Source organism: Piliocolobus tephrosceles, unplaced genomic scaffold (genome assembly GCF_002776525.5).
Source record: "Piliocolobus tephrosceles isolate RC106 unplaced genomic scaffold, ASM277652v3 unscaffolded_109, whole genome shotgun sequence".
Classification (NCBI taxonomy): Eukaryota; Metazoa; Chordata; class Mammalia; order Primates; family Cercopithecidae; genus Piliocolobus; species Piliocolobus tephrosceles.
In genome coordinates this window covers 424665-449726 of record NW_022291976.1, presented here as the reverse complement: position 1 = coordinate 449726, position 25062 = coordinate 424665, and the positions used below count along the sequence as shown (strand labels likewise).

Genomic DNA, 25062 nt, shown 5'->3' with positions numbered 1-25062 from the left:
GAACAGGAGCAAGAGGTTGTAAAAATCCCTTCAAAAATACCAGGTTCTGAAAGAAATGCTGTTCAGCATTACCGTATTGTTGGCGTTTTTCGTAAGTCGCCGATTCTTCCTGGCCACCGCCAAGCCCCAAATCGCTGGGACTTGTTGCTAAATCTTTACCTCACGTCCCCCAGAACCGCCCAACACAATTAGATTTGGGGGTCGAAAGGCAGGAGGGGGCCTAAATCTCTAAAGCCCAGAGGACTGGGCTTCCTTCAATAGGCCACTCCGCATGGGCTGCGCGTTCAGTTCTACCTTCTGAAAGCTCTGACTCACAAATGGGGTGGGGGGGGAGGAATTATGACATAAACCATTATCCTTCCAACCCAAGAGAGATAAGAAAAGCCAGCCACACGTCCTTGCCCGGCCAGAGAGCCAAAGCCTGAGCCCCCGACGGGGCGGCCGGGCTAGGAGCCTACAGCCCTACCCGCCTCCCTCTGGGCGCCCCGGAAAGGTGCACCCTACCCGGGCGGGCTCGAGGAACCAGGACGGGGCGCCCTCACCCAAGGAGAGCAGGGGAGGACTTGGGGGTGTGGGACGCGGAGACTAGCCCCGCGGCGGCGGTGACACACCGGGTGCCAGGGCTCCGGCAGGGGCTCCGGTGAAGGCGCCCTGCAGCACTAGGGTGGTCCGCCGCAACCAGGAACGGACAAAGCACGGCGCTGGGGCTGGGGCGACCCCCGGACAGCGGCCGCCGCCGGTCAAGTTGATCGGACTTGGGGGACGAGAGGGTCCCGTGGGCGGGGCGGGGCGGCGCGGCGCTAACCTGGATGGTGCAGGTGTACTCGCTATCGTCCAGCAGCCGCACGGTGCAGCTGTACTCGCGCTCCAGGCTCCTGCTGCTGCCGCTCATCAACCTGCTCAGCATCTTCCCGCCCGCCTGCCCGCCCGGGAGCGACGCGGCGACGCTGCGGACCCTGAACCAGGCGTCCCTCAGCCCCGCAGCTCCGCACCGACCCCGGGCACCTGCAACATCACCCCGGCCCCGTCGCTGCCGGTGCCTCCTGCTGGCCTCGTTCCTCCTCCTTATCCTCCTCCTTCCTTCAGCCGCCACCGCCTCCCCCCAGCCCAGATCAAGCGCCGGGCTCTGTCTCCTCGGCGCCCCAGTGCCCGTGCCCAGCTCGCGGGGCGGGGCCTCAACCGGAGGGGGCCAATGGGGATCAGCGCGGCGGAACCGAGTGGCAGACCAAAGAGCCAATCGGAATAGAGTACTGAGATGATGGGCGGGGTAAAGAAGCAATCACAGAAAAGCAGTGGGACCTAGTCAAGCTGGAGCAGCCCTCTAGCGTCCCAAATGAGGGGCTCCTCTCCGCCCCGTGGTTCCTATGGATGCTGTTTCCCCTCCCCCGGGCCAGGTGTGAGCACCCAACTGGATTGATGTCTGCCGCCTGAAATATACTTAATCTGCGTTTCTGAAGCCAAGCCTGGCACCCTTCAACGCCGCGGTTCCCGCCCTCTTGGGAGCCGGAGCGAGGAGGCGGCGGGATTCTGGATCATAGTCCCTGCACCTGCAGAATGCGGGTACCTCTCGCTCCAGATCAGGCGACTGCCCCCGACCTGTGCTGTACCCTAAGTTGGCCGGTCTGGCCTCTGTGCTCCAGCCCTCTTATTTTGGGAAACAGGAGCTACTTAAATAAAAGCTAAAGGGACCTCAGAGGTTCTTAAGTACTCGGGTTTAATCCCCTAAAAAATCCTCCACTCTAACACCCTTTGCCTTCTTTTTATTTCAGAAGACAAAAGGAGACCGCTCCTTCAGCTGGTAGGGAGCAGAGGAAGCAATGAATCTTCTCCTTGCACTTTTAGAACTGGAAATTATGTCTTCAGACTTTCTCAGCAGAACAACATAGTATGTCAGGAGGTGTACATCACAAAGAATTGTCTCCTTCTCTTTGTCTCCCGAGATTTACAGACTTCAAGGTTTTTTACCAAAACTTCACTAAGAGACATTCTCCCTCAAAGATTTTCGATGGGAGGAAATGTTATAAAATAATTGTGTCGACCGGCGCAGTGGCTCATGCCTGTAATCCCAGGACTTTGGGAGGCCGAGGTGAGAGGATCACCTGAGGTCAGGAGTTCGAAACCAGCCTGACCAACATGGTGAAACCCCAACTCCAGTAAAAACAAAAACAAAATTAGCCGGGCGTGGTAGCACGCGCCTGTGATCCCAACTACTCGGGAGGCTGAGGCAGGAGAATCTCTTGAACCCAGGAGGCGGAGGTTGCAGTGGCCCAAGATGGTGGCCATCGCACTCCAGCCTGGGGGACAAGAGCAAGACTCCGTCTCAAAAAAATAAATAAATAAATAATCATGTCAACATAGAACATGAATGCTGTAATAAATATATTAATTTAAAATAATGAAATAGGCATAATTTCCTGTTATTTTCATTTACACTGTTCTTGTTTATAGGTAAAACGTATAACAAAAATGAAACTCTACATTAACCTAGAAAACTATTCCGCCTTTAAAGTATGCTTCTTCCCTAGTGTCTTTGGATTCCAATATTTTTCCCAATTTTTTTTTTTTTTTTTTTTTTGCATGGGGAGATTCATTCTCATGCATTCTCTCTCTCTCTCTCTCTCTCTCTCTCTCCCTCCCCCTCTCACTCCCCCTCTTCCTCTCTATCACCTTAGTAACCTGGACTGCTCTTATTGGTTGCATTCTCCTTCGTGGCATTTAATAGACATAGGAGCGGGTTTTTCTTTCTAGTGCAATTCTGATGAAGTTAGTTATGACTCCAGAACTAGTAAGTCAAGTGTTCCAGGCATAAAACCAAGCATGAACTCCACTACTTTGTAGCTTCGGCAGGTAGTCTGATGCCTGAAACATAATAGGTATTCAATAAATGTGGAACTGAATACAAAAATTAGCCAGGTGTGGTGGCGAGCACCTGTAGTCCCAGCTACTGGGGAGGCTGAGGCAGGAGAATCGCTGGAACCTGGGAGGCAGAGATTGCAGTGAGCCGAGACTGTGCCACTGCACTCCAGCCTGGGCGACAGAGCGAGACTCGGTCTAAAAAAAAAATGTTGAATTGAGTAAAGGGAATTGATAGGTATTCTACAGCACTTAAATCCCAGAGGAAGAAGACCTGTGAAGAAACTCAAAATTTTAGGAAGATCTTGGAGACAAGTAAAATTATTAATATGCCAAAGTGATATTCTACAAAGCTCAGCTTTGTTATGTAGCTGGAAGAAGATAATGAAATATTTCAGGCTGAGCGTGGTGGCTCACACCTGTAATCCCAGTACTTTAGGAGGCCGAGGTGGGTAGATCACGAGGTCAGGAGTTCAAGACCAGCCTGGCCGTCATTGTGAAACCCCGTCTCTACTAAAAATACAAAAATGAGCCGGGCATGGTGGCACGTGTCTGTGGTCTCAGCTACTCAGGAGGCTGAGGCAGGAGATTTGCTTGAACCTGGGAGGCGGAGGTTGCAGTGAGCCGACATTGGGCCACTGCACTCTAGCCTAGGAGACAGAGCGAGACTCCGTCGAAAGAAAGAAAGAGAGAGAGAGAAAGAAAGAAAGAGAAAGATTTCAAACAGGAAGAGCTTTTGTTGAAGGCAAAAGTTACTGTTTGTTATAGAATCAACAAAAGCAAGAAAAAATGTCCAAGCTAGAGGAAGCCCATTAGTGTGATGGTAGTGAAGTGTTTTTAACAGGTTATCCAAATAAGCAGCTGTTAGAATAAAAAGGCAAAGCACTATGAATCCAGAAAAGCTCTAAGGAACTGAATGCAGTCTTCTTTCAAAGTATGGCCATAGTTGCAATCAACAGGGGTGAAATTGTATCTGCTATGTCAATGTGTTAAGCAGCATCCTTGCTTAGTCTGAGAAAATCATGACTAAGTCTGGGTGCAGTGGCTCATGCCTATAATCCCAACATTTGGGAGGCCAACGCAGGCAGATCGCTTGAGCTCAGGAGTTCAAGACCCACCTGGGCAACATGGTGAAACCCCATAGCTATAATAATAATAATAATAATAATAATACAAAGATTAGCTGGGTGTGGTGGCGTATGCCTGTAGTCCCAGCTACTGGGGAGGCTGAGGTGGGAGGATTGCTTGAGCCTAGGGGGAGGGGAAGGTTGCTGTAAGCCAAGATCACACCACTGCACTCCAGCCTGGGTGACAGAGCCAGATCCTGTCTCAAAAAAAATAATTATAATAATTTTTAAAAATTACATCTGCTGAGATTCTGTCCTCACTGAAAGACCAGTTAGCTATTCATTCATGCTTAGGTGTAATATCCAGAGAGAACTTCAAACTCTGCCTTCTTCTCTGATACAAAACACTTTGTGAGGAAAACAGAGAATGAAAAAATAATGGAAGAAAAGCAAGAATCTAGATGTATGCCTCCACAACAAAGTTGTGTATGCTTCCACAACAAAGTTCATGTATGCCTCCACAACAAAGTTCATGAGAAGCATAAGGGGAGTTAGAAAGCAAGGGCTCATATAAAACCAAACTGAATTTTGGGAGGCTGTGCAGAAGAATCAATTGAGCCAGGAGCTGTGACTGTACCACTGCACTCCAGCCTGGACAACAGAGCAAGACTTTGTCTCTAAATAAAATAAAAAGTAAAACCAAACAGAAATATTTTGTTTATCTTTGTTTTCCTCAAATCTATTAATCAGGACGCCCAGAATGGAAAGGGTTTATTTAATAAAAGGCCTTATTTGCCCTTGAGAACCAGCGTGCTACAGCTTTCATGTGTCTTTGAGTATAACGGAGGACACGTTTAAAAATAAGAGTCCAAATTATAATGGCTCTGAACCCCCACCTTGCAAATTATCAGAATATCAGCCCTCTTTTGAATTTCTTTTCCTTCTCTACTAAGAGGGAGTCCCCAGGGGAGGTATCCCCCACATATGCCTGAAATAATTGAACAAAGCATTCATCAGTTTGATTCGTGTCTCTGCTTCAGATATTCCTCAGTCCCTGCTGTTCTGGGACACTGGTCTCTCTCTTTAGCCAATGCAATCTTCACCATTGCTTTAGATTTTGGCAGGAAGAAGCACTGCCCTCTCTTCACCAGGACATGACAAACACAGGCCCTTTCCATCAAAGTTTTCCCCAACACAGCTAAGAACAGGCTGTAACTCCTAACAATATTTAGAAAAAAAAGAATAATCCAAAGTGTAACTTGCAAGTATGATATAGCTACTCTCAGAGTCTCATGGACTATGGAACAGACACAGACCTGGCCTTACTGTCAGGCTTCCATTCTGGTTCATGTGGCTGAAGATAGTTTCACCTCTCCAGCAAGAGTTCCCCTGACTGTGTCTTAGGCATTTACTCCCAATCACTGTGAAGAAAACAACTCTCCTTACCCAGGTTAGGGTCCACTTTCCAAGTCCCATTTTCTGTCCCAGGTGCTATCTCTTCCTAGAATGCCTAACCGTGGAAATATCTACTCTTCTGGAGGAAACCCCACCCTGCATGCCCAAGGGTATGACCTTGACCTCTGATTCAACAGGGCCATCATTATCAGAACACAATAGTCAACATCAGCACATTTCTCACAAAGGTTGAATTATTCAGTCTTCACGCATGGGTCAAGGTAAAGCCTTGTCAAAGCCAGTCCAGTCCCTTTGCATAAGTATCTCTCCAGTAGAGCAGTGAAAATCATGCCTGTCCTTGCTTTCCTATATTCATTAGGTCTCAGTTTCTGCTCTCCAAAGAGCAGGGACTCAAAAGGACAGTCACATCTCCACAGAAATAATAACGCATTGACACATATATGCTCTAAATCTGCAGAGAGGAAAGAAACAGATTTTCTGTTCTTCTCTTCAATGTCTGCAGAAGCAGTACTTCTACTTCACACACAAAGATTTGCATATTCAAATGAAGCACTCTGTTTCTCAGTCGAAAGCATTTATATTCAGGTTAATGGTTGCTTTATAGTTTTCTAAGGGTAATACATGTCTACTTGCCTGAATATGAGTGATGAAACAATTCATGTAGTTTTCCCAGAGTAGTCTGCTCTTGAAGAAATGCTCTAGTTTTCACATTTATCAGGACAGAAAACCACATTCAGTTTAAGAGACAGTTTTTCTACCTAACCTTTAGACCTTTGGTTAGCCCCCATTACATTTAGAAGAGGTGTTTTTTATATGGAAATATAAGCAGTGCACGTGCTTTTTAAAATTCCAAACTACAAACATTTATTGAGCGTTTACTATGTGTTAGGCACTGTGACAATGTTCTAGAATATGTAAGGCATAGCCCAGATATGGGAAAATGAAATAAATCAAGAAGTTTATTTAAAAAAATTATTCACAATGTAAGAGAGAGTATTAGATGTATGTAAATTAGCTATAATACAATACAGGGAGCAGGATCAAAGTACTACAAGAGCACAACAAATGGTATAATTATGTAGGCTTAGTTAGGAGAGACAGTGAAGCCTTACAGAGAAAGCATTTGTGTTGGGCCTTGAGGACTAGAGTAGGGTCTTGATTGTGAAGAAGGCAGCAAAGATGAGTATGGGATGAGGAGTGACATTTAAGTAGAGGAAATTGTATAAGCAAAGACACAGAGGTCCAAATAAGCATGAGTATAGCATGCTCTAGAAACTGCAAGTATCCCTGAATGGATAGCATGTGAGGTGCCTTGGCCAGAAAGAGATGGACTAAAGCCAGGTCATGTAGGACCTTCATTGCCTTGCTTAGGAGTTTGAACTCTGTTGCATAGTCAGTAGGCAGTCATTGGAGATTTTTAAATAGAGACGTGACAAGATCAGATCTGTGTTTAAAAATGATAATTTTGATAGCAGTGTAAAGGATTAAATTAGAATACGAAGAAATTATTTGCTGGGGGAAAATGGATTCTGAAAACAATAGAATATCTTTAATGAAGAATCAGAAGCATTTATAATAGGTGTCTTAGATTTGGGTGACAGGCTTTATTATATTCTCCAATTATGACTCATTTTTCTTATATTCCCAGCTAGTTTTCAGCCATTATTCTAGCAACAAACATAAATGAAACAAAGCAAATTAATTTATTCAAAAAAAAGTATTGGTGGTCCAACATGTGCAAGTCCCTAGGCCATATGCTGACAGAATTCCAGAATTCAAAGATGAATAAAACATATCTCCAATCTTCATAGAACTTACAGTCTCATGCAACTGGAAAAATTACTTCAACATTTATTAAATCATCAGTTTATGTAGATTGATATTCAATATACGTTGGTTAAAAAAGATATAAAGGGGAAAGGCAGGAAATATATGAGAAATAGCCCAAAAAATGTGAGCAAAGAAAATATATAAAGAAGAAATCAGAATAGCTCATATTTCTTGGCCAAGTGCCATGGCTCACACCAGTAATCTCAGAACTTTGGGAGGCTGAGGCAGGTGGACTGCTTGAGACCAGGAGTTCAAGACCAGCCTGGCCAACATGGCAAAACCCCGTCTCTACTAAAAATACAAGAATTAGCTGGGCTTGATGGTGCGTGACTGTAGTCCCAAATACTCAGGAGGCTGAGGCAGGAGAATCACCTGAATCCAGAAGGCAGAGGTTGCAGTAAGCCGAAATCACGCCACTGCACTCTAACATAGGCAAGAGAGTGAGACCCTATATTAAAAGAAAAAAAAAAAAAAAAAACAGAAAATAGTGTCAGTTGACCACTTGCTCTGTGAAATGAGATATTTAGTATTCGTATACTTCCTCCTACCTCCATATTCCAACTCCCAATTTTATTGCTTCTATTATTTCTAGTTTGTCAGGGTTTATAATATTTATAGCTTTTGGCATACAAGGTGACTTCAAAAAGTTTATGACAAAAGGGAATTCAAAGATAAACAAAAATATAAACTTTCTCAATATAAGCTCCATCAAGTTCAAGGCACTTTTGTAAGTGATGATATCAGCCATTTAGTCCATCCCTAAATGAGCATCTTAGGAATTTAACCATGTCAATGCAGTCTTTTACATTAAAATGTGTGCCCTTTAAAGATTAGTTAATATTAGGAAACAAAAAGAAGTTAGAAGGATGGTAAGGTGGATGCCTAGTGATTTCCCATCAAAACTCTGACAAAATTGTCCTTGTCTGATGAGAGGAATGAGCAGCAGAAATACTGTCATGGTGGAGGAGGAATCTCTGGTGAAGCTTTCCCAGTCTTTTTTTTTTTTTTTTTTTTCTTTGCTAAAGCTTTGGCTAACTTTCTCAAAACACTCTCATAATAAGTACATGTTTTGGTTCTTTGGCCCTTCAGAAAATCAACAAGCAAAATGCCTTGAGAATCCCAAAAAACTGTCGCCATGACCTTTGCTCTTGACTGGTCCACTTTTGTTTAGACTGAACCATTTCCACTTCTTGGCAGTCATTGCTTTGATTGTGTTTTTGTCTTCAGCACAATCTGGTAAAGCCATGGTAAACTGTTAGAGCCATGTTTCATCTTCTGATACAATTCTTTGAAGAAATGCTTCAGGATCTTGATCCCACTTATTTAAAATTTTCTTCGAAAGCTCTGCTCTTGTCTTCGGTTGATCTGGATGCAATGGTTTTGGGAACCCTCAAGCGGAGAGTTTGCTCAGGTTTAATTTTTCAGTCAGAATTGTATAAACTGAATGAGCTGAGAGGTCTGTGGCGTTGGCGATTGTTTCTGCTGTTAATCACTGGTCCTCTTCAATTAGGGCATGAACAAGATTAATTTTTTCCTCACAAATTGATGTGAATGGCCTGCCTCTGTGGGCTCCGTTGTCGACATCATCTTGTCCCTTCTTAAAACGAGTTATCCCTTTGCAAATTGCTGATTTCTCTGGGACATTTTCCCCATAAACTTTTCATAAAGCATCAGTGATTTCACCATTCCTCCACTCAAGCTTCCACCATAAGTTTGATGTTTATTCTTAGTTCAATTTTAGCAGAATTCATGTTCCTCTGATAGGAGCTCTTCTCAAACTGATGTCTTATCCTTTTTAGTGCTTCAAACTAGATCCTGTTCAACATGTTATAAAAGTTATTATAAGTTTATTTTCATACAAGAAATTTTTGAAATCAAGGCATAGTTTTTTGAGGGGGGGGTTGTTGTTGTTGTTGTCGCTATTGATTGTTGTTTTTTGAGACAGGGTCTTGTTCTGTTGCCCAGGCTGGAGTGCAGTGGTGCAAGTATGGCTCACTGCAGCCTCAACCTCCTGGGTTTAAGTGATCCTCCCACTTCAGCCTCCCAAGTACATGGGACTACAGTGCATGTCACCATGCTCAGCTAATTTTTAAATTTTTTTTTTTTTTTTGTAGAGTTGGGGGGTCTCGCTTTGTTGACCCAGGCTGGTCTTGAACTCTGGGCCTCAAGCAATCCTCCCACCTCAGCCTCCCAAGTAGCAAGGACTACAGGCTTCTAAAGAATAGAGGCAAGGTGAGGAGCCACACCTTACTGCACCAGTATATTCTGTTTCTTTTATTGTCTCCCCCACTCTTTTGTTGAGACAGAGTCTCACTCTGTCATCCAGGCTAGACTGCAGTGGCAGTCTTGGCTCACTGCAACCTCTGCCTCCCGGGCTCAAGCGAGTCTCATGCCTCAGCCTCCCTAGTAGCTGAGATTACAGGCATGTGCCACCACGCTCAGCTAATTTTTGTATTTTTAATGCAGATAGGATTTCACCCTGTTGGCCAGGTTGGTCTCAAACTCATGGCCTCATGTGGTCTAGGCCTCCCAAAGTGTTGGAATTACAGGCGTGAGCCACCCTGGCTTTTTTTTTTTTTTTTTTAACATTTCACTTATGTGTAAGGTTTTCTCCTTTACTTTGTTGTAGCTGCTGTTTGAACTTTGTCAATGTATTTTTGTTGTTCATTTCACTAGCTATTGGTGCACAGAAAAATCTGTGACTTTATCTAATTCTTCTATCCTTACTCAGAAGTTACTTAGCTGAGCTCAGCTGGGCTTGAAGCAGTTGCAAATCAAAGATATTTTCATAAAGAGGTTCAAACAGAAGAGAAAGGAAGAATAAACATTCCACAATGCACATGCTAATTATTCAGTAAATGCCTGCAGAATTAATTTCACAGGTTGCCTGGGCATAGTTCAATTAATTAAAATTGCAAATCATGATTACACCTTATCATTTCACTTTTTCCATTATAGTAATAAGGGAGTATTCACTATATGCCAGAGACTATGGTGAGTACTTTACATATATTATCTAATTGAATTCTCACAATAGTGTGGTTAGATTGTGCTACTGTTATCATCCCCATTTTATAGATGAGGAACTTTCAGTGCAATGAGACTAAATAACTTGTTGAAAGAACACAGCTATCAAGAGGCAAGACCTGGACTCATGTCCAAGTGTCTGGTGCCAAACACTGTGTTTTTAACAACTACATTACACAGCCTTCATTTTCAGGAATTTAGTGGAAAGAGCATTGAATGTGGAGTCAGAATACCTGAATACAAGCCCCAGCTCTAACATTCTATGCTATGTAATCTTGGCAAGTCATTTAAATTCTGTTTCTCATTTGTAAAATGGGGATTATAATGCCTTCTCTGGTTGTTCTGAGAATCATAAGACTTTTGCTTAAAAATGGCAGGTTGAACACACGCATTTACCTCTGCTGTCATACTGAACCACTGAAGCAACAGTAAAGTGATGTTTAAAAGGCTTTAACCAGGTCAGGTGAGGTGGCTCATGCCTATAATCCTAGCACTAGGGAAGGCTGAAGCAGGTGGATCTCTTGAGCTCAGGAGTTTGAGACCAGGTTGGGCAATGTGGTGAAACCCAATTTCTACAAAAATTACAAAAATAAGCACCCGGCGGTGCACAGCTGTAGTCTCGATTACTTGAGGGGCTGAGGCAGGAGGATCCCTTGAGCCTGGGAGGTGGAGGTTGAAAAGAGCCAAGATCATGCCACTGCACTCCAACCTGGGTGACAAAGAGAGACTCTGTCTCAAAAAAAAAAAAAAAAAAGAAAAGAAAAAGAAAATAAATAAATAAATAAATAAAAGGCATAAACCTAAAAGACCAATTTAATGGAAAGGAGCCACAACAACAACATTTTGCAATCCAGAAAGCTTATGGATGAGTAATAACGGACTGAGCAAACCCAAGAAAGCTGAATCCAAAACTAGCAGGGGAAAGCTGAGAAGCAACCTGATCTGCACTGTAGAATGCACAAAATATTTAGAAATTGATTCACCCAGTTCTTTTGGAAATGAAGGTAGAATTGAAAACAGGAGGATTGTTAGAAAGTCAATTTAAGAAGCAATTCCCTTCTCTGACTCTGTGCAGCCGAGAGACTTCTTTACTTAACCCTATCAGAAAACTGAAGGGTAATTCTCTGGAGAGACTAAAACAGAATTTCTGAACCAGAATGGGGTCGCCAGAAATTTAAGAAATATCTCTAACATAAAATATAGAGACTAAAACAAAAGGAAAAGAGGCAACTTGGAGAACAGAAAAACTAAGTAGGCAAAAGAAAAATTTCAAAATGGAAATTACTAGTAAATATCCTAATAGTGATAGAAGATCTTGCATCCAGTAAATAAGTCTGGGATGCCATTTAGAAAAATAGGGGAAAAATGCATTCTGAGAATTAAAAATAACATTTGCAAATGTAAAATAAAATAGGATAAGTGAAAAATAAAACTAAATAGAAATAGAAATAGAAATAGGGTGAGAGTGCCAGACATAGTGGCTCACATCTACAATCCCAGTCAGCACTTTGAAAGGCTAAGATGGGAGGATGGCTTGAACTCAGGAATTTGAAACCAGCCTGGGCAACATAGTGAGACCCTGTCTCTACAAAATAAAACATTTTAAAATTAGCCAGGTGTGGTGGGAGGTGCCTGAGCACAGGAGGTCAAGGCTGCAGTGAGCTGGGATCATATCACTGCACTCAAGCATGTGGGCGATAGAGCAAGATCCTGCATTAAAGAAAAAAAAAAAGGCTGGGTGTGGTGGCTCATGCCGGTAATCCCAGTACTTTGGGAGGCCGAGGCAGGTGGATCACCTGAGGTCAGGAGTTCAAGACCAGCCTGGTCAACCTAGTGAAACCCCGTCTCCACTAAAAATACAAACAATTAGCTGGGTGTGGTGGCAGGTGCCTGTAATCCCAGCTACTCGGGAGGCTGAGGCAGGTGAATCGCTTGAACCTGGGAGGCAGAGGTTGCAGTGAGCCAAGATTGCGCCACTGCACTCCAGCCTGGTCAATAAGAGTGAAACTCCGTCTCAAAAAAAAAAAAAAAAAAAAATGGGAAAAATGGAGGGCAAAAAATTATCAAAGGCATAATTCAAGAAAATTTCCCATAAGTAAGGGCATGAATTTCCAAATTTAGAGTGACTACCACATGTCCAGCACAATGGATAGAAACAAATCCACACCATAACATACCACTGTGAAATTTTAGAACATTAGGAACAAAAATAAGCTTCCAGAAAAGGGAAAAAAAAGTTACAAAAAGCATTAGAATTACATTGAACTTCTCAACAGCAACGTTGGAATCAAGAAAACAGTAGAACAGCATTTACAGATTCGGAGGAAAATTATTTCCAATCTAGAATTCTATACCTAAATACACTTCTCTTGAGTAAAAAGACACTTTTAGGCATGTAAGAACTCAGTATCTAATATCTTATACTCATATATACCCTTCTTCAGGAAGCTTTTGAGGAATGGGCTCCCCAAAAATGTCAGAGCAAACAAAGACCAAAGAAATAAGAATACATGGTAGATTGTGTATTATGTCGCCTGTAATCCCAACATTTTGGGAGGACAAAGTGGAAGGATCACTTGAGCTCCAGAGTTCAAGACCAGCCAGGGCAATATGGCAAAAACCCATCTCTACAAAAAATACGAAAATTATCTGGGTGTGGTGTGGCACACACCTATAGTCCCAGTTACTTGGGAGGCTGAAGTGGGAGGATCTCTTGAGCTGAGGAGCTCAAGGCTGCAGTGAGCCAAGATCATGCCACCGTACTCTACCCTAGGTGACAGGGCAAGACCCTATCTCACAAAAAAATAAAAATAAAAGATTGTGGCCGGGCGCGGTGGCTCAAGCCTGTAATCCCAGCACTTTGGGAGGCCAAGACGGGTGGATCACGAGGTCAGGAGATCGAGACCATCCTGGCTAACACGGTGAAACTCCATCTCTACCAAAAAAAATACAAAAAATTAGCCGGGCGTGGTGGTGGGCGCCTGTAGTCCCAGCTACTCCGGAGGCTGAGCCAGGAGAATGGCGTGAACCTGGGAGGCGGAGCTTGCAGTGAGCCGAGATCGCGCCACTGCACTCCAGCCTGGGCGACAGAGCAAGATTCCTCAAAAAAAAATAAAATAAATAAAATAAAATAAAGTAAAAGATTGTGTTATGTCTTCAAATATTCACTGCCATCTCTATTTCTACCTACCCTACTGATATTAAACTTGACCACTGATTTGGTTTGAACAATAGAATGTAAGTGAAAACATGAATATTATTGACCTTTTCTTTCCCAAAAGACTGGCATGGCCCAGATGAAGCTTGCTCCTGGGACCTGGAAAGAAGCCAACATGGAGTAGAGGACGCAGCCAACCCACAGAGAATGTCTAATGAAAGTGAGAAATAAATCTTTTTTGTTGAAAGCCACTCATATTTTGGAGTCATTCTTGAAAAAAAAAAAAAGTATCAAAAGCTGACTAATACACATAGCATCCTAGAAACAGGATCTAACACAGAAAGAGGTAATGTAAATTCTCAGAATAATGGTGAGGTTTGATCCCAGAATAACAGCTGTGAAGGTAGTCTAGAAAATAATCAAGGTCAGAATGGAGACAATCAGATTGCTCCCAGGTGTTTCCGAGAAGACGAAATTATTCATAGACTACCTAATATGCCCGACTATGTAGTAATGAGAAAAAATACACTTTTCTGGGAGAATTTGGTTATACGTTAGTGATAATTATATTAAAACAAAGTAAGAGAAAATAAAAACAAAGCTTGTATTAACTTTAGGAAAAACAAAAAGTTGTATAAGAAAGGAAAAGTAATCATAGCACGTGTATAAGAATTTACATAATCATAATAATATACTTATTACTAATTTAACTGACATTACTATATTGGGATAATGGATAGAAAAGTATGTGTGATTGGGGTATGCTGGGGGTTGGAGTAGTTGAGAGAAATAATATATCTTTCATAGATAACACTTCAATTTTAAAAAATCAAGAAATAGCAGTACATGCCAGGCACAATGACTCATGTCTGTAATCCCAGCATTTTGGGAGACCAAGGCAGGAGGATTGCTTGAGCTCAGGAGTTCAAGACCAGCCTGGGCAACATAGCAAGACCTCGTCTCTACTAAAAATTAAAAAATAACAATTAGCCAGGTGTGGTGGTGTGTACCTGTAGTCCCAGGTACCCAGGACGTTGAGGTAGGAGAATCACTTAAGCCTGGGAGGTCGAAGCAGCAGTGAGCCATGATCATGCCACTACACTCCAGCCTGGGCTACAGAGTGAGACCCCATCTCAAAAAAACACAAAAAAACGAAAAAGAGAAATAACAGTAAAAGCATATTATTTAGAAGTATTGAGACAAATACAAAATAAATAGCTAAAATAGCTAAAAGTTATTATGGGGTGGAGGAGGGGGTTTAGGAGGCAGAAATTGAGGCCTAGGGAATTGATTTTTTTGTTTTGTCTTGTTTTGTTTTGTTTTGAGGCAGGGTTTCACTCTGTTGCCCAGGCTGGAGTGCAGTGACCCAATCCCAGCTCATTGGAACCTCTGCTTCCCAGACTTAAGTGATCCTCCCACCTCAGCCTCCCAAGTAACTGGGATTATAGGCATGAGCCACCATGCCCAGCCCTGATTTTTTCTTTTTTTGTAATAGGCCTTGTAGAGCTATTTGACTCCTAAACTATGTACATGCTTAGTTTTGACTAAAACAAACAAACATTCCAGCACAGAGGCACCTTGAGGCTTAAGAATTCGAAAGACACAAAAGAAACAATTTGATAAATCAATACGACACACATTTACACACCAGGAAAAAAAAAGAAGAAGAAAAGAAAAAAGAAAAGGGGAGAGTTTGAAAGGACTTTGTAAACTCTAAAACACAAGGAACAAGTTAGAAGACTCGGTAGCACGGAAGCAAGAGAACATTGATAAGAGTATGGATTCTAGGTTCCAATAATCCCAGTTTACACTCTAGCTCTGCTATATACCAGCTGTGTGACCTTGAAAATGCTGCTAAGTCTCAGTTTCCTTATTTGTAAAACAGGTATAATAATAGTCCCTCTCTATGAGAAACTGTGAGAGTAAAATGAGATAAGCCTTTGCACAAAGAAAACATTGGAAAGTTTTAGCTACTATTAATCTCTTGTTCCTTCATCTTCTCTGTGGATTAATAGATATTAAATGGAGGACTAAAACAGTTTAAGGGAAAATCTAAACCAAAAATCTGAGATGATACACAAACTGGAGAACCAGCATCTGAGTACCTGAAAACAGTGATTGTTATGTTATCGCTTCAGGAGTGTAATTGGTGAGCCAATTGCCTTAGAGCTACAGCTATTCATGCTTTCTTCTGTCCCCTTTCTTTCCTTTTCCTTCTTCATCCTGACCATTGTCATTATCATCATCTTTTAATGCTTACTGAGCATTTCATTCATTCAGCAAATATTTATTGAATGCCTAATGAGCTTCTTTTAGTCTCTGATTCCCATGTGCTCAGCTGATTTAGCTACATTATTTAGACAACAGGTTAAGACTACAACTATGGAAAGGAATGTTTTTTCTGCAACAAGAAGTATGTGTGATCAGTGACAAGTAAGGAGGCAAATTAATCTAAGAGCAACCACAGGGCATCCAACTCTCACAGAAGGTCATTTTCCTTTATAACTAGTGCAATTCTCCTTCCAAACACCATTCCATTTTCCTAATCTGGTAATCACAAAATGTGATTTTTCGAATTAAGTTTTTATGTTATTTTAAATACACTTGGTTCTTCCTTGAATTCTAGGGAGCAAGTTTTTTTGTTTGTTTGTTTTGAGACTGAGTCTTGCTCTGTCACCTAGGCTGGAGTGCAGTGATGAGACCTCGGCTCACTGCAACCTCCACCTTCCGGGTTCAAGCAATTCTCCTGCTTCAGTAGCTGGGATTGCGAGCATGCGCCATCACGCCCAGCTAATTTTTGTATTTTTAGTAGAGACAGGATTTCATCATGTTGCCCAGGCTGGTCTCAAACTCCTAGGCTAAAGCAATCCACCAGCCTCGGCCTCCCAAAGTGTTGGGATTACAAGCGTGAGCCACTGCACCTACCAGAATGTAGTTATTTTTGTTGTTGTTATTTTTTCTACCTATCACTCAGAGATGTTGCCAGGGCTGAGGCATTCTTTTTTTTTTTAGACGGAGTCTTGCTCTGTCACCAGGCTGGAGTGCATTGGCGCGATCTTGGCTCACTGCAACCTCCACTTCCTGTGTTCAAGTGATTCTCCTATATCAGCCTCCTGAGTAGCTGGGACTACAGGCACGCACCACCACGCCCAGCTAATTTTTGTATTTTTAGTAGAGACGGGGTTTCATAATATTGGCCAGGCTGGTCTCGAACTCCTGACCTTGTGATCCACCCACCTCAGCCTCCCAAAGTGCTGGGATTACAGGCGTGCGCCACTGCACCCAGCCCAGGCCGAGGCATTCTTGAGGACCAAGAGGCATTCTTAAGGACCACCATTCCTTCACTGAGAGAGTACCCAGAGTTAAATGGTACTTTCTGTGACTCAAAGTTTAAAAGACAAAAGAATGCTTGAAGAACTGCCTCAGTGTCCTTTACAGACATCCAGTTGTTCTTTTCTCCCTCCCACTCCCAGCCTCTTTTATCCTTCTTATCCATACAGCTGAGCCCTTTGGACCTGAAGTTTCCACCCAACCCATCCCTAGGACCATCCTGACTAGTCTTTATCCCAGCACCCAGTGTAAACTTGCCATTGCTGCTCTGGTTCTGGTCTTATGCTACAATTTCAACAGAGTTCAGATTTCTGAGATCTAGCCCCTGCTTCTGGTATCTGAGCTCCTTTTTGATTCCTTTAATTGGCTCTCTTGTTTTAATACACCATGAAATCACAGTCCCTCAGAGATGGAGTCCAATATGCTCCTACTACTCTCCCATTGCAGATGCTGCTATTTGCAACATCCCTTACTCAAATAGCAGGCTGTTTACCAGGATCTCTGAATATTCCTTCTTCTGGGTTACCCATCACTGTGCTATCCAGTTTAGAAAAATTCTCTAGCTCCAAGTTATTCCTCCTTCTTGTCAACAACTTCCCAGGCTACCCTCCCTTCTGATGTGTACCACTGAGGCTGGACTTCCTTCTAGAACCTGCAGCTGGGTTCATCTTATACTTGTCTTGACCCAATGTACCTTGTCCACCTATAGTTAATCAGAACATACTGTCCCTGTCCTAAGACAAGACAGTCATTCAACCAACCTACTGTGTAGAATGTAATTCTCATAAGGAAGTAGGAAGTCTGAATTCTGAGATCAAGGCTACTTGTACATACATAGCTCTTATACACATATATACACATAACCCATATATACACCATACTATTCCCTACCTACATTGCTATCTGCTTGTGAAAAGCCAGATATATTTCTATTTCCCTAATTTCGAGTCAATGACTGGATTTGAAAGGATATTGCACTAATAAAATAATTAGTTCCATTGGCAGAGATTTCAAGGAAACACAAGGTTTCGCAAATGGGGTATAATAATGACTAATGCTCCGGGCCCGGTGGCTCAAGCCTGTAATCCCAGCACTTTGGGAGGCCGAGACGGGCGGATCACGAGGTCGGGAGATCGAGACCATCCTGGCTAACACGGTGAAACCCTGTCTCTACTGAAAAATACAAAAAACTAGCCGGGCGAGGTGGCGGGCGCCTGTAGTCCCTGCTACTCAGGAGGCTGAGGCAGGAGAATGGCATAAACCCGGGAGGCGGAGCTTGCAGTGAGCTGAGATCCGGCCACTGCACTCCAGCCTGGGCGAAAAGCGAGACTCCGTCTCAAAAATAAAGAAATAAATAAAAATAAAAATAATGACTAATGCACCTTACTATAAGCTAGGCCCTGTTTTAAGTGCTTCATATAAACTAACTCATTTAATCCTCATAACTATCCAGTGAAGTAGGTACTGTTATTATCCCCATTTCACAAATAAGAAAATTAAAGTAAGGGAGGAGACTACCCCTCATATCGTCTTATGCCCAATTTCTGCCTCCAAAGAAAGAAGTAAAAATTAAAAGGAAGAAATGAAACCAAAGGCAGACAGCCCGGCGCCGCACCCTGGGCCCGGCAGTTAAAAATCGACCCCTGACCTAATTGGTTCTGTTATCTATAGATTACAGACATTGTATAGAAATGCACTGTGAAAATGCCTATCTTGTTTTGTTCCGATCTAATTACCGGTGCATGCAGCCCCGTCTAGTACCCCCTGCTTGCTCAATCAATCACGACCCTCTCACACGCACCCCCTTAGAGTTGTGAACCCTTAAAAGGGACAGGAATTGCCCACTCGGGGAGCTCGGCTCTTGAGACAGAAGTGTTGCCGATGCCCCCAGCCGAATAAACCCCTTCCTTCTTTAACTCGGTGTCTGAGGAGTTTTGTCTGAGGCTTGTCCTATAAAAGCACAGAGGCTGGGTATGGTAGTTCACGCCTGTAGTTCTAGCACTTCGAGAGACTGAGGCAGGAGGATCAGTTGAGGCCGAGAGTTCAAGACCAGCCTGGGAAACATAGCGAGACCTCATCTCTAAAAAATAATAACAATTTTTTTTTTAAATTTGAGACAGAGTCTCATCCTGTCGCCTAGGCTGGAGTGTAATGGCACAATCTCGGCTCAGTGCAACTTCCGCCTCCCGGACTCAAGCAATTCTCCTGTTTCAGCCTCCCTAGTAGCTGGGATTACAGGCGCCTGTCACCACGCCCAGCTAATTTTTATATTTTTAGTAGAGAGAGGGTTCACCATGTTGGCCAGGCTGGTCTTGAACTCCTGACCTCAGGCGATCCATCCACCTTGGCATCCCAAAGTGCTGGGATTACAGGCGTGAGCCACTGGGCCCAGACGAAAAAATAATAATAACAATAATTTTTTTTGAATGCTTAAAGCACAGAAAGCTCGAGTAATTTACCAAAGGTCATACAGTTAGAAAAACTGGGTATTGAACCCAAGCAATCTTAGAGGACTACTATGCTCTACTGCTTCTGATCTTTACATCCTCCTTCAAACTGGATTTTGTAGTCCTTAAAATAAAGTTCAAACTGATTACTCTCAGTGAATCAAGAAACTCCTAGTGCATTTGGCACCGTCTTCATAATACATTTGCTGATGTAAACAGGAAAGCAACCAATTTCCAGTAAAGTGTATTTTGTTTTTATTATTATTGTTGTTATTATTATTTTGAGATGGAGTTTTGTTCTTGTCACCCAGGCTGGAGTACAACGGCATGATCTCAGCTCACTGCAATCTTCACCTCCTGGGTTCGAGCTATTCTTCTGCCTCAGTCTCCCTAGTAGCTGGGATTACAGGTGTCTGTCACCATGCCTGACTAATTTTTGTATTTTTAGTAGAGACGGGGTTTCACCATGTTGTCCAGGCTGGTCTCGAACTCCTGACCTTGGGTGATCTGCCCGCCTTGGCCCCCCAAAGTGCTGGGATTGCAGGCGTGAGTCACTGTGCCCAACTGTTTTGTATTTATTAAATAATACTATAAAATTCTGATGAAATCCCTATTGTAATTCGGGCTTGATGTTTCTTTTTTTGATCTTCAGAAACTGGTCCAGCTGTTTCTCCAGCTGCCTGGTAATTCAACAGGAACAAAATCAGTGAATCAGTTCAAATTCTTAATTCTGAAAAGAATGCATTTCCTTTTGTCTTCATAAGACACCTACATTTAAATTACAGTGCAAAAGCAATCAGGCTCTGTGTGGTCAAATTTACATAATTAGTGTCAGGGGTCTAAAGCGGAAGCAAAAGGGGGCTAGAAATGGATGGAGCTGATAGAGCTGATTATTCCATCCATCTTAGAATCTATTCAAATCTTTTATAATGGAGACATTAAATTGCTGTGCATATCTCCTTTGTCTCTCTATATTAATGGGGTTTAATTAAGTTAAAGAAAGCTAATTTAACCATAGGTTTTGCATGTTTAGATCTATACTTTTTGGTTTAGAACATGCATGGTAAAACATGTGCCCACGTTGCAAAAGATTTCGTGCCAGTCAGCATTTCTTTGTGTCCCATTTGCTCACAGAGCCTGCCACATCTGTCATACTAAACAGCCAGTTCATCTACTGGAAGGCTAATCTTAATAATTTAAGCAAAATTTTCAGAGGCCAAATACCTGTAGTGAATGTGACATGTGTTCTTCATAGATTTTAGCCATTCTATGTATAGAGACATAGACATATTTCTTAAGACTGCAATAATTATAGGCCACTGAATCCCACTCAAATTAGTTCAAGTATCAGGGGATGATGTGTATTGAAAAGATACACAAATAACTTACAAAACCAAAAACTGTGAGGACAGTCGGATTTCATAAGGGATTTGACGTGGAACTTGAAAGTCACAAACTGAAGATATTATTTTCATCTCCTCTAGGCTACATAATGTCTTCTCTCCTTTCTTTGAAGATTGGCTTTTTCTGCTTCGGCATCCCCTTGGTAGAAAATGGCAGTCAGCCCCAGCTCTTCATTATCTAACAGTTCCAGTGCCCAATATAAACAAATCAAGGACTCTGTATCCCAATTCCAAACTCCCAGGAGAAAGAATGTAATTAAGTCAGGTGTCTGCCTCTTATTCAATCAGCTGTGGGTAGAAGAGCAACATCCTACAATCACTGGGTTGCTTTCTCCACATGAGGAATTGTGGTTAGCCAGCATTCTAAAAAGGATTCACAACACATTGTTGCCATTCTTTGAAATGAGAGATAAGGAGGTAATGCATATGTTAATTAGCTCAATTGGGCCATTCCATAATATTTCAAAACACCATGTTGTATATGATAAATAAATACAATTTTGTTTTGTTTCTGAGATGGTGGTCTCAGGCTGGCCTTGAACTTTTGGGCTCAAAGGATCCTCCCACCTCAGCCTCCCAAGTAGCTGGGACTACAGGCATGCATCTCTACATCCGGCTGATATATAACATTTTTGTCAATTAAAAAATTAAAAAGAAATTTTAAAAATTAGAGATAATGAATTGCAGATACTTAGTGTTTAAGCCCTTTAGGATCCACATTTTGTCCATCTTCACATCTCAAATCCATCCTGGTCTCTACTAATAACCTGCAACACTTGATTTTTTTCATTTCTGGATCTGCCAAAATCATCAACCAAGTGTTGACAAGATAGTTCTGAGCATTTGTCAACTTGTACAACAGATGCTGACTCTCCTTGTGGAGAATTTCCTGGAAATTTTATGTTTATGCTTCAAGAAATTTCACAAGTAATGCCTGCAAATATCTCCACCTTGCCCTTGAGCTAGGTGCTCAGTGACCAAAATTAACATCAGGAAAGCCAGGCCACGTCTTTTAGTTTTAACCTCCAAATAAATGAGACCAATGTAAATACCATCTGAGTGTGAAAATGTGTAAAAGGAAAAATCAAGGTGATACCCTTATTAATTAACACATTATAATTTTGACTTCCAACCTGAAAATGAGCCACTTCATTAAAATATAGCCATAACCAGAGGTTGCAGTGAGCCGAGATTGCGCCATTGCATAGAGTGAAACTCTATCTTAAAAATATATATATAGCCATACCATTGTCAATTCCAAGTGACATTTCAGGGAAGAATAAGTGGTGACCCATCTAATGACTGAATTCAGTCACAATAATCCCATGTCACTGTAATTTAGCCCAAGCCTCTTTCCATGCAAAGAAAGAGAAAATGCCCTCCTAATTGTTTTTAATTTTCTTTAATTTTTAACTTTTACATGCTATGTGAAAGTTCCCTTCTGGCATCTAGAGTTTCCTAGGTATAGGAGATAAAGATCTCATGCTGAATGGCTTTTTAAACTCACTTAATAAGAACTTAGAATTTTAGGAGTCAAGCTAGAGATGATTTCCAAATGCATCTGTGCAGAAAACGCTGATTATGGGTACTAGTCCAGGAATAACCACAGCCATTTTTTGGCCTTCTTATGTTTTCCAAATGACTCGTAAAGGACCTCCTGCATTCAAATAGTGTGTCATGAAATGGGAATGATAAAATACAGGAAGTGGACATTGCTGTCTCTTCTTGATGAATGCAGCTTTTTGTTACCTGATGTGAGGCCAGAACAGCCCGTCTAAAACAGGAGTGAGTTGTACTCCATGCCAGCCACTTCCTGTGCTCCCTGCTGTTTCTCTGCTATTTGTGTGACTTCTCCCTGGGGGAAGCAATGCTGCTTTGTCTTTGAGAATGTCTGGTCCAGTGGTTCTTAATCCTGTCTGCAAATTAGAATTACCTGGGAACTGTTAAAAAAAAAAATGTATATATGTAAACTGGGAACTGTTAATATATATATGTGTGTGTGTATATATATACATATATACATATATGTTAATTGCACCAATTAAATTAGAATTTCTGGGAACTAGACTTGGATATCAGTGTTTTTAAAAAGCTCTCCAAAAGTTTCAAATGTGCCACTACAGCTGAGAACCCCCTCAATTATATTTGATGAAGATAACCTGACCATTATAGACCAATGTTACTCAACTTTTATTTCATTATCACCTCTCAAGGAGCCTTTTTAGACATTTTCCCTAATCATCCCCCTCTAAATTTTTAATATATAGTATATCTATTTGTGTACTGTATATACAATAACATCTGTGTGTTTCATTTTCATTTTTTTTTTTTTTATTTGGGGGGCTCAAAAATCCTCCTGTGTCAGTCTGTCAAGTAGCTGGGATTACAGGTGCAGGCCACTACACCTGCCTAATTGTCTTATTTTTTGTTAAGGGATAAGTGCTCACTATGTTACATGAGCCACCACACCCAGCACATCTGACTTTTATAACATTAAAAAAAAAAAAAAAGGCCTGGCATGGTGGCTCATGCCTCTATCCCAGCACTGTGGGAGGCCAAGGCAGGTGGATCATTTGAGGTCAGGAGTTTGAGACCAGCCTGGCCAACATGGTGTAAACCTGTCTCTACTAAAAATACCAAAAAAAAAAAAAAAAAAAAAAAAAAAATTAGCTGGGCGTGGTGGCACTCGCCTATAATCCCAGCTACTCAGGAGGCTGAGGCAGGAGAATTGCTTGAATTCAGGAGGCGGAGTTGCAGTGTGCTGACATCGTGCCAATGCACTCCAGCCTGGACAACAGAGTGAGACTCTGTCTCAAAAAAAAAAAAAACCAAAAAACAAACAAACAAAAAAAACCAGTATGAAGCCTGGGCAACAAAATGAGACCCCCATCTCTACAAAAAGTCAAAAAAAATTAGATGGGCATGGTAGTACACACCTGTGGTCTCAGCGACAGGGGAGGCCAAGACAGGAGGATTGCTTGATTGCTAGGAGGTCAAGGCTGCAGTGAACAGTGTTCACGCCACTGCCCTCCAGCCTGGGCAACAGAGCAAGACCCTGTCCCAAAAAATTTAAAACAAAGAGTATGACTTTTTTGCCTTCAAGAACCAATTTTTGGCTGGGCATGGTGGCTCATTCCTGTAATCCCAGCACTTTGGGAGGCCAAAGTGGGCAGATCACCTGAGGTCAATTGTTCAATACCAGCCTGGCCATCATGGTGAAACCCCATCGCTACTAAAAATACAAAAAAAAAAAAACAAAAATCAGCTGACGTGGTGACAGGCACTGGTAATCCCAGCTTCTTGGGAGGCTGAGGCAGGAGAATTGCTTGAACCCAGGAGGTGGAGGTTGCAGTGAGCCAAGACCATGCCATTGCACTCCAGCCTGGGCAACAAGAACAAAACTCCGTCTCAAAAAAAAAAAAAAAAAAAGACCAATTTTTGCCCTCATGAGGTGATACTTCTCCCACTGAGAAAGTATGATGTAGGGTTGTGCTGCAGTGACAAATAATCTTAAAAAAGCAAAAGCTTACATCTCACTTGCACCACATGTGCATTGCAGATCGGCAAAGTTGCTCTGCTCTTCTCCATCATTATTTTCACTTTGGCACCCAGACTGCCAGAGCAACTTCTGTCTGGAATGTTATTGGTAGCCATGGCAGAGGAAAAGCAGACCATGAAAAAGCATGCTCTGGCTCTTAAAACTTCTGCCAGAGAAACCCCCAGAGCTTCCACTCACATTTCAGTGGCCAAAACAACTCACATGGTGACACCTGAGCTCAACAGGACGGGTAATTGTGATCTTTCCACATGAAGAGGAACCAGATGTCGGTGAGCAGTCTACTAGAGCAGGCAGTCTCTCAGACACGTCCACTAGATTAAGAGACATACACACTCCTGTTGGCCAGTAAGAGCTGATCTTCTGGTTATCATGCACCTAGTTCTAGATCAAGGTAGGGCATAACATGGCACTGGCAATTGCTTCTGATTTGTATGCCCATCTTTTACTTAAAATTGAGGTGAAATTAAGAGAACACGGTGGTCGGGCGCAGTGGCTCATGTCTTTAATCCCAGCACTTTGAGAGGCCGAGGCAGGCGGATCACAAGGTCAGGAGATCGAGACCATCCTGGCTAACACGGTGAAACCCGTCTCTACTAAAAATACAAAAATAAAATTAGCCAGGCATGGTGGTGGGCGCCTGTAGTCCCAGCTACTCGGGAGGCTGAGACGGGAGAACAGGGTGAACCCGGGAGGCGGAACTTGCAGTGAGCTGAATCACACCACTGCACTCCAGCCTGGGCGACAGAGCAAGACTCCATCTCAAAAAAAAAAAAAAAGAGAGCGAGAGAGAGAACACAGTGGGCATTTCTTTGTTACAGTTACACTGTGACAATGAGCCCAACACTTGCATTATTAACAAGAATGCTTTTAGTAGATTCTCCTAATTATCTCTGGGATCACATCAGGTTTTCTTTATTGGCTTTTAACTGGGTTTCATATTTCCAGTCTGAAGTTTGGGCATACCCATTGACTA

The 25062-nt window shown here is 42.4% G+C and overlaps 1 protein-coding gene across 1 annotated transcript in view; it reads right to left on the bottom strand.

The window, feature by feature from the left end:
- LOC111529498 (FERM domain-containing protein 5) overlaps positions 1-1122 on the bottom strand; it is a 337786-nt gene extending 336664 nt beyond the window's left edge. The window contains exon 1 of the mRNA XM_026447888.2: positions 806-1122. Within this exon, the coding sequence (XP_026303673.1) occupies positions 806-907 (102 nt within the window). The 5' untranslated portion in view covers positions 908-1122. The remainder of the gene's footprint in view (positions 1-805) is intronic.
- Positions 1123-25062: the final 23940 nt, after the last annotated feature.